Source organism: Dendronephthya gigantea, unplaced genomic scaffold, assembly GCF_004324835.1.
Source record: "Dendronephthya gigantea isolate DGI-Jeju-01 unplaced genomic scaffold, DenGig_1.0 000429F, whole genome shotgun sequence".
NCBI lineage: Eukaryota > Metazoa > Cnidaria > Anthozoa > Malacalcyonacea > Nephtheidae > Dendronephthya > Dendronephthya gigantea.
The window spans coordinates 1-10,252 of NW_021163439.1; the positions used below are offsets into that span (position 1 = coordinate 1).

Here is a 10,252-nt window from a genome sequence, read left to right on the forward strand (position 1 = left end):
TAGTCCCGGAGGCCGAGACAAAGTGTTTACATGGATAAACGTTGTCCCTACCATGCACTATAGGGTTATCCTCTTTGGTAAACAGGATGTCCCCCACCTACCAACCGAGGCGGTGAGTGTAAAACCTTTCATATAAACACTTGCATATAAACATATATAATAAATGCTCCAACGAATTTGTCTATTAGAAGTTTTATATTATATATTGGATATTCGAATTCGAAGCTTTCAACTATAGAACATTCTATATTTCCATTTTTCGTGTGTGTTTCAAGCAAAAAACGAACATTTATTCGTTCAGTTTCAAATATTTATTTACTCAAAGTATTTCGTTAAAGGTTTGTTTTTATCGTGCATTTGCAAAATGAATAAAATACAGTGCTATAATCACCGAAGCAGTTGTCACCGCAGTATATTCATTCGTCGCAAATTATCTATAGGTCAAGCGCATGTGGGAGCTGATTAAGGCGTTATTTACTTTTCATTTAATTGACTTTATTTTTCAGTTGAAAAATGTACTATATTTTATCTCATAAACTATATAAAATAGTATTAATGGAAATTGAACTGCAATATTCATATATATAGTCTATATTCGCTACTTAGCTAATTTGGAAGTTAGAGATCATGCATATATATATATATATATATTATATATATATATATATTATATATATATATACGAACAATTTTCGATGATTAAACTGCAGCGGGAGGTCATTCCAAGCCACAACTCCCCTGTAGGCAAATTTTCCATTTATTTTTAATTGATTAGGTAATGTTAAATGAAGTATCGAATTTGTCCTAGTAAACATTTCCGTTAACTTTGGTAGCATGTTATTTCTATAACTTAGAATCGCTAAGTTGACGTTTTCTAATTTAGAAACTCCATTTCCCAAAATTTTCTAATTTAAAACTCCATTTGCCTTTGGTGTTTTTGTGAAGAACTTGCCAAACGACCAACCATGTCAGACGACCAAGGAATGCGATCAACACGCAGAAACAAGGTAGCGTTTAAAATAAAAGTATTTATATTATATGGACATGCATGGGTGTTCTACCGTATAACACTCATATTTTCCATATTTCACCAGTGAAAAATAAAAAAAATATGTAATGGGTGTTTTTTGTTTTACAGCTTTGTTTTGTTTTATTATTAATAATTTATTGAGTTTCTTCTCATTTTTGTCCATAATAAACGGAACATTCGCTGGAAGATATGGATTTTTCATATGTTCTCTTGTCAAAAAAAAATCTCACTCATTCCATGCGCTCACTCGTTTTTACTACTCGAACACACAACCCATATTTTCTTGCAACCGTTTAATATCCTATACCGCCCCAGATTGAGCACCACCCCAAAATGAGCGCGCCGCATTTGCGATTACTGCAGCCTAATATTAAGAGGGCATTTTATATCTTATAGAGAAAAGGACAATTCTCCCTACCTAAAGACGAAGAACACCTCGAGGAAAGATACATCGATGATATCGGTACTAAATCAGTATAATTTAATTTTCTTGACCGGCAGACCGGCCCATATAGCAATTGCCAGCTACGCTTATATCATAAACTTTATACATATAATTATCAAGTCATTCTATTTTTCCATTTTATTATTCCATTTTTCAGGTCGAGGAGTTTTTACCACAAAAACATTCTCCAAAGGGGATTTCCTTCTAGAATACAAAGGGGAATTAATTTCTCAAGAGGAAGGTTACATTAGAGAGAAGAATTACCCTGACGACCTTGGAAGCTTTCTTTTCTTTTTCCAACAAGGAAATGCCTCATTGTGGTATGTTCAGGCTAATAACGTCCATCCAAGCACTGCTTCAACATTTAGGACTGCTTTTCACTTACGCGATTTTCATACGCACGTACACGCACGTAAAAGTCTAAATCCTTATATATGTCATAAAGCCAGATGAATATATCGAAAGAACCTAGTTTTCCGTATATTTTAGTATGCAATTGTTGATCCATGTGTTAAATATAATCAAAATTTGGAAGCATTTAAATTTTTCTGCGCGTAAAAAAACGAGACAGTGGAAGGCAGCCCTTACTAAGTGTTTGAATAATTTGCTTGAAATATATTTTTAAACAATGAGTATTGTACGTGCTCTTTCGTTGAACCTAAATTACTACATTGGCTCGATCGTCATGTTTGCTGTGACTGTTTTAAATTCAGGCTTAGGTGTTTCTTTTTGAAAGTGCTACACCTACGCGGCCTGGAGCCGAAGAATGTCGCTTCTATAAACAAATTCTCCTGAAAGGTCGAAATAAGGTCATTTTATTTGAAAATTCAGTCTTTCAACAAGTGCAATCATTTCGGCAGGATAATAATATTTTCTTCCAAAAAACTTCCATTGTTGTTATGCACGGTAAATGCCTCAGATGCACAAGCACAATTATTGTACTTTGAACTATAGATGTCCAAGTTGAAAATTAATCAATCTTCAATGAACTTATACAATTGTTCAGTTTTTGTTTCACTGCATGATATCTTTATGAATTCTGATGCATTGATACGCCTTAGCAGCAGTTGGTACAATTGCGGGTTGAAATGCGTGTTACTATAAACGAGTTTTATATACACACAAAATTCCAACTATGGACTCTTATGTATATTAACTAAAATTATATTACAGTGTCGATGCAACTTATTCAGACGGACTTGGAAGACTGGTTAATGATGCCGAGGCAAGAGTGGCGAATTGTCTGATGAAAAGACTCATCATTAATAGTCAACCTCACTTGGCAATTTATGCTAAGAGGGATCTATGTAAAAACGAAGAGTTACGCTACGATTACGGTGTGAAGGACCTTCCATGGCGAATTCAAAAGGGTATATAAATGACATAAATTAAACTTGCATGTCTTTTATAGCTCAACCGAAATGAATGACAAACTTAGCAAACTTGACAAACCATTTTATACGGTCTGAAGAAAACTTATACTTTTTTAAAAATTGACCACTGGATTCAAATTATTATAATTCTAATTAACCATTATACCCTACAGACCGATTAAAACACAAACGAGAAAAATTCACAGGGCTAACGATCGCAGAGAAGGCAAATGAAAGTGCCAAAGGTTGGTTAGAATAACTGAAAAGATAGAGTTTATATTTACTTAGCAAACATGCATCTTTGAAGCCAATTTGAAGCCGAATTGAGCACCAGAGTCCCTTTCTATTCTTTTTCGGTGCGATTGCCAGCAGTGGCGTAGCCAGCATCATTAATTGGGGGCATATATTCATATATATTCATGTTAGAAGACTGTAAAGACGATTGATTTGAAAAGAAATTAATCCTGCGCGTATCGTGAATATATGAATATGCCCCCCCCCAACTAATGTTCTGGCTACGTCATGCACCGATCGCCAGCCGTGAAGGCAAAAAATGAAAATAGACTTCATGGCACCATGGTTCCTAATTGGCTTCAAAGGTGACCACCAAGTTATAGTCCCAGTTCACATAGAGCACCCATGGTTTGTCCTTGTGCCTTAGGGCGTTATTTTCATATCGGGGTACTGTAAAATCTTGTAGTAACGTTATCTAATAGAAGATTATAGTCAAACTCAATATTGCAAAATATCATTATTATAATATTCATATTTCGATAATAAAACAATGCAATGAACTGTTTTTAAGTAGCATTCAGTGAGTATAAACTATAACGCAGAGGACGCCGGAAGATCGATAAAAGACGATAATTGGGGGGGGGCATATATATTCATATATTCAAGTTCACAGACCGTAAAAACAATCAATTTCAAAAGAAAGCAATAATGCAGAACTCGAATATATATGAATATATGCCTCCCCAATTATCGATGTTTCGGCGTGCCTGCTATAACGAACATTGCCTGGTACAAGACTTTTAGTTTCTGTAAAAGCTTATTGAAAATACGCTGATTTGTAGACCAACAAAATGAGGACACTCCCCTCGGATCCATGGTTATTGATGATCATGCTCAAGTTACTAGTAAGTAGTTGTTAGTTTAATGCACGACATTTACGCCTAGATGCAGTTAAAGTAGCATTAATAAATTTTTTCTACGTCTGCAGGCCAAGCGAACAACCAGAGTAACATTTCGTGTGTCACGCCTGTGTTTCCACAAAGGCATTTGGAGGATTATGTCATTACACGTATGTGATTGCTCATGTAATTTCACAATTGAAACTTTTCTTAACCTGTATCTGAGGAATATATAAAAAAATAAAACAAGGGCAGCAGCTACTTTCATGCATGCAGTAAAACTAAGCAATATCAGATAAGTTGATAAAAAAGCAAGCCATTGCTGTTAGCCATAGAGATTTCATGCAGAGGTGACATTTAGTTGTTGTTAATTGTTGGGTGCTCATTTGAAATATTTTTATAACTATGTAACGAAGCCTACACCCATGACGAGTCTGTCGCCTTGGAAACAGACAATCATGTCCTGGTTGCCAGTAAGTGTTGTAAATTTAGTGTACGTTATAATATACATTCTCGGACAGGTATATATGCCGTGGCGTAGCGAGCCCGACAATTTAGTCATGCTATGCTAATATTTTGGTGTTCATTGACTGTGAAAACAATGAATTTCTAAGGAAATGAATAATGATAATAATATAAAATTTGCGTAGCATGACTAAATCGTCAGGCTGGCTACGCCACTGTATATAGATGTGAAGAGGGGCGTAGCTAGAACGAGAATCGGAGGGCGAGGCTGTTTATTCAGATATCTATTTCTGTCCGATGGATTTCTTTTGTAACACTTACAAAAGAAATCCGTCGGCCATGCCCTGAATATAAACTGGATGTGAAAATATTTCTTCCAGAAAAATGATATAAATGTAACGTTCTCTTAACTCTGAACAGCTACGGCTACTTAATTGACGAGGCAAAATAAACTAATGAAAAAAAAGAAATCAGTTTAATATTTAAAAACAAAGTATAGCTGCATGTATACTGCATGCACAGCTTAACGAGAAAATGATCCAAATATTCGTGCATTCACATTAGTATGTCTGCTTTACCTCGAATGACCAACTTGAAGAGGCTTAAAGTTTTTAACAAAACAAACCGATTTTAATTATGAAAGGTCCATCATGTATGTCCACAAAAATTAACGTAAATTATAGCACCCGTTATACCTTTTGATTATAACTCCCGTCTGTATAGTGTGACCTCTGGTTAGCCTTAGTAGTTGTGTATTTTCATTGAAGTTTACCTTCATATATGTAGAACAAGAAAATGACGATGCGACAGTTTCCAACGAAATAGATGACTACGCTCAGATTACATGTAAGTAAAAAGCTAGAGCGAATATAAATTGGATAAACCTAAAGGAATTTTACCGAATGGAATTTTTTCAATTAACTGACGTTCACTCACCCGTATTCTGGCATTTGAAACACCTTACTTCTTGCCCATAGCCTTCTGGCCCTATTCCAACACCGCAAAATATATGGACAGCACGATGACATGATGCGCACATATGTGCCCCCGATACCTCCCCAAAGCAAACATGGCACTGATCATCTGTTATATCTAAAGTTTGAAATTACATGTATACTACGAAGTGCAGAAAATGTCAGATTGTTTATCTTTTTTAGTCAAGTTACAACGTTTACTTACTGGTAATCTGCATGGAATGATCATCGATCTCCATGGAAACTATAGTAGATTCATTATGGTGTTCTACATGTATGTAAACATTTATATTATATATTTATATTGAATTATATGAATTATGTACATTACCTTGTACCAGATAATCACATGCACTGATGTACCGCGTAAGAATAATTGCTTACTATTGAATGTATATACTCCGAATATATTCAATTCCCGTGGTGTAACGTTGATGCAATAATCTTTGCTAAAGAGGAATATATAACTATAATTTATATTCTTGTATATAACTTACTCTGCTGGATTTGTCCATCAATTTCCATGGAAAATTCTGCACCGGTAGCAGAGTTGTCTTTTTCTTGTTCTATATTATATTATATAAGCATAAACTTTTTAATGTATGATACATATTCCTAAAGGAAAACATTTTATAAATAACAATATAACGTATATCTTAGGAATTAAACCGTTACCATAAGCTTTCGATCAAACAATACGTGTAACGTAATTTTTTAATGCCATATTGTGAATTGGCAGCATGCAGATATATAAGTTATAGTTGATGTGCCGTTATATTTCATATGTATCTTGTATAGAAATGCATATAATCACATTTGCATGGGATTTCAATCAGATTACACAACATATGCAATTCTAATTAGATTTCGAGTATCTATCTATATATCTATCTGCGGCCAACGTTTTTGCAAACGGGTGTATATATATATATATCTTGACTGGTTTAAAACTTGTTGAGACCTACCAATGACACTTTCCTTTAATTTCTCTTGTTTATCAATCACTGACAGTGCTTTATAATTGTGCAAAAAAGTAATGACAGTGTCATTATAAGTTTATTTTTTACTTATATAGATTTATATAGATGGTATACGAGACAAATATCAAGGGAAAATAGGGTGGCTACTTTTTGCGGATTCGTGAACAATGATATTGTGCACAAGACACAAATATGGCTGCGTTTATTTTTTCGCGTTTTCCTGTGAATATAGCTATTTAGCTATGCATGACTGCCACTCATTTCTGGCTTCAGCTAAGGTGGCTACAAATTCCCCTTAAAAACAAATGTTTATAGAATGCATTAAATAACCTGACGTATTATCCTAAAATAAATTAAACTCTAGGTTTGACATGGTGGAAATTCTTGGAAAACGAAACAGAAAAGTTCCCGTGTTGCTGACACCTGATGTAAAAGCTGCCATACTTGTCTTGAACAGGACAAGGGAAGATGGGAATGTGAACGAAGAAAATCCCTATGTTTTCGCAGTGAATGACGGAAGTTCAAAACAGTTTTTACGAGGGAACGATGTTATACGTCAGGCATGTAAAATGGTTGATCTTAAAAATCCCGACGTGATTACTTCAACCAACCTCCGAAAGTATGTGGCAACTGTGTCGCAGCTCGTTGACATGGATCAAAATGAATTGGGATGGCTGGCAACTCATCTTGGTCACGACGTGCACATCCATAAAGAGTTCTACAGGATGCAAGAAAGCACACTTGAGATGGCAGTAGTTGGTAACCTCTTAATGGCCATCGATGAAGGGAGGGCACACGAATTTAAAGGGAAAAACCTGCGGGACATTACACTTCAAGGTATTGTCAGAATGATAAAATTATTACATCAAACACCAAAATAAGCGCCGCCATACGGCAGATAACTTACAATTATTTACATTAACTGATTAGTATAGGTAATGATAAGAATAGGTGAAGAAGAAGAATTAAAATTTCTTATCTTATTCCAGACTTTCACAATACTCAGAGTGAAGAGGATGCCGAGTCTGAGTTAGATAAAGGTAAATATTTCTAAGTAACACTGTTATACCAATTCCAGTGGTGGTGTGATCCAGGTGCTGTAATATTGCGGTTAGTGATACACAGTATATATATATATATATATATATATATAAATATATATATATATATATTATATATATATATATATTGTGTATGTGACATAAAACTGTTCAATTTCAGTTAACAGGCTCTTGGAGACACAATTTATGAACATTAATACATCACACAAAACCTATATATAGGCAGGTTATATGCAAATCCTATAGGCAACTACATGTACCCTTAGTGGTTATAGCTTCAGCCGGCATCCGGATCTAAATAAACTTCGTAACTTTCTTAACTGAATTTGCGCGTTGATACGAACGCTAGTAAGGCACGTTTCTCTCTGTCTCTGGGTCTCCGTTAGTAAAGTTTATCAACCTTCGGTTCATTGCGACAGGTAAAGTTGCTTAATTCAAACAGCATATTATATACCCAACAAAGCCTTCAACAACCGTGTGTTATACTGCATATATTTTATACGTAATCCTGAAATTCTTCAGGCCAAAATCTTTAATCTGAAGTCCGAAAATTGCTAAATTGCACTTTCTATGTTACTAAATATCTCAATATATATATATTGTAGAAAACCGATTCCCCCAGAGCAACATAACATCGCCATCGCTAACTTCTGCTGGCAAAAGGACAACGACCAAAAAGGGTAAGGCTACATATGTGGCTTTTACTAACATTAATTGCTCTCAAACAATAAATCGCTTTGCGAGCAAGTGGTACAATTGTCTTATAATATAACTACTATAAATACCATTTTATGAGCGAAATAAACATTGCATAATTGCAATTAATTTCAGTCAATCTTTATCCCCACATACAAAGAAGTCCGAAATCCAATCCGAAAAAATATAAGGGCCTGAAGCCAATATGATGCGCACGTAAATTGGCAAAAAAATCATCAGTTGACTTACCAGGTTGTTTTCAGCCAAGCAATGTTCAATATTTTCTAAAACAGAAAATCAATATATATTACATATAAGATCTCCATGTATGGGATTTTCAATGGCTTAAATTTTCAATGCTAGACAGTTTTAAACTTTTTAACCCTAGGAACGAACAAGTCCACTGAAAAGTCTAAAAAACATTGTAACAAGAAAAGGGGAACCCTCGAGGCAGGTAAGATTGTTGCAAAAATTTTAATTTCTGCATCATCAGTGACGCATGAATTTGTATAACGGTTAACCACACTGACTGTAACATATTGACAAACACTTGAGGAACGAAGCAGACACTTACTCAGGCCTAAGTAAATTTGCTCTCATTAAATTTCACCTCTGCTATTGCATCGTTATCAATTCTTTATCGTCTTCGAATAACATGCTATCTAACGCACAAAGCAAAACCATGCAGCCGATTCGCGACAGAAAAGTTCGTAACTCTCACAATATTAAACATAGAATGCATGCAGTCCATGAATGCTTATCATATATATGTATAGTAGCTATTTTTGAGACCTTGGGAAATATTTCCCTATGCGGACCTCCAATCTGGTAAATCACATATATGGTAAATCACATATATTTACTCGTTAACACATGCACGAATTAAAGTTTTTTTATTTGTCCGAAAAATGTGGATATTAACATATCATAATGCGTGGTCAAGAGTCATATGCTCAGAGGTTTCAAATTAAAAACGATATACTAACAGTCCATACCCATGAAGGGTAAATCATGCATAATCAGGCAGATTATATTCTGCAAAGGGCAAACCTAGTTAATTGAGGCTATTATTGCCACATTATGTTACTTAAGGCACTGTACAAAAATTGAATAACCTTTTGGAAATAGTGAGCAGTATTTGTACTTACTCTCCGCGCCTGTCTCGGATATATTTTGTCTTTATACAAAATCGGAACATGCTGAACACAATACAAATATTTTTTCCACAAATCTCGGAAAAGATCATTCATTACAAGATCTACAAAGAGAATAAATGAAAATAACTTATCAGCAAAAATTAGTGGCATAATACTTTTATGGACTTTACATTTGAATTATCAACCGGGTAAGCTGATATATATGTAACGAACAATCAATTTTGTCACTCATAAGTCGTAACTAGACGAAAGACCGTCAGCCGTTCCATAATCATGTATTAACAATTTAACTTACCCAGGTCAATAGCTAACTATGTTAACTTGTATTACATACAGTCTGTAATGAATTTACTATAATTATATAGGTCAGCAACGAAAGATGGTGGCGAAGAAAACGTGGACAACGCCAGAAAGAAAGCGTTGAAAACATTCCAAAAACACATTCAAAATGGAGTGCTACCCAAAAAAAACGAGTGTGTTAAGTTTTTGGAGGAGAATCACGGGATAGTACAAAACAGAACATGGACAAACGTGAAGGATTATGTGAGAAACTACACCGTGAAAAGAAGTAAACAAGTTCGAATCCTTTTATATTTTATTCAGAGCAGAACGCGGCTTGTTGAACTTGCCTCTTTATATATGATATTTTAGCCAGAATGCAATTTCAAATTCTTCACCAGCATTCTCGTTAATGCCGCTCTGATTCTGATCGTGAATTATAGAAGTGAAGTTGCTACGTGAATGTTAAAAAACTAAGAAACATTGTCTTTGCTGGAAACAAATGGCCAGCGATAAAACTGAATGACGTCATCGTGTGAATCAGTCGTAAATCTGCAGACGTCAAACCAATTCTATTATTTTATGTTTTCAATTATAACCTCAACATAACAAGAATGTCTTATATTAAACGGATCTCTTTTCTTCAGATTACTTTGAAA

At 34.7% G+C, this 10,252-nt stretch overlaps 1 protein-coding gene and 2 long non-coding RNA genes across 4 annotated transcripts; all 3 read left to right on the forward strand.

Moving 5' to 3' along the window:
- The first annotated feature begins 2,756 nt into the window (after positions 1 to 2,756).
- LOC114543263 lies at positions 2,757 to 4,092 on the forward strand. Of its 2 annotated transcripts, XR_003689951.1 has the most exons (4): positions 2,757 to 2,845; positions 3,022 to 3,093; positions 3,925 to 3,987; positions 4,071 to 4,092. It is a non-coding gene; the product is annotated as an uncharacterized LOC114543263 (long non-coding RNA). The 2 variants fall into 2 exon arrangements; XR_003689950.1 differs by having other exon boundaries at positions 2,818 to 3,093.
- Positions 4,093 to 4,367: 275 nt separating this feature from the next.
- Positions 4,368 to 6,721, forward strand: LOC114543262. Its single transcript, XR_003689949.1, has 3 exons — positions 4,368 to 4,454; positions 5,233 to 5,694; positions 6,496 to 6,721. It is a non-coding gene; the product is annotated as an uncharacterized LOC114543262 (long non-coding RNA).
- A 10-nt stretch (positions 6,722 to 6,731) lies between these two features.
- LOC114543264 lies at positions 6,732 to 9,738 on the forward strand. Its single transcript, XM_028562325.1, has 5 exons — positions 6,732 to 7,237; positions 7,390 to 7,440; positions 8,067 to 8,141; positions 8,546 to 8,611; positions 9,680 to 9,738. The coding sequence occupies exons 1-5, from the start codon at positions 6,772 to 6,774 to the stop codon at positions 9,736 to 9,738; spliced, it is 717 nt and encodes a 238-aa protein (XP_028418126.1). The 5' UTR covers positions 6,732 to 6,771.
- Positions 9,739 to 10,252: the final 514 nt, after the last annotated feature.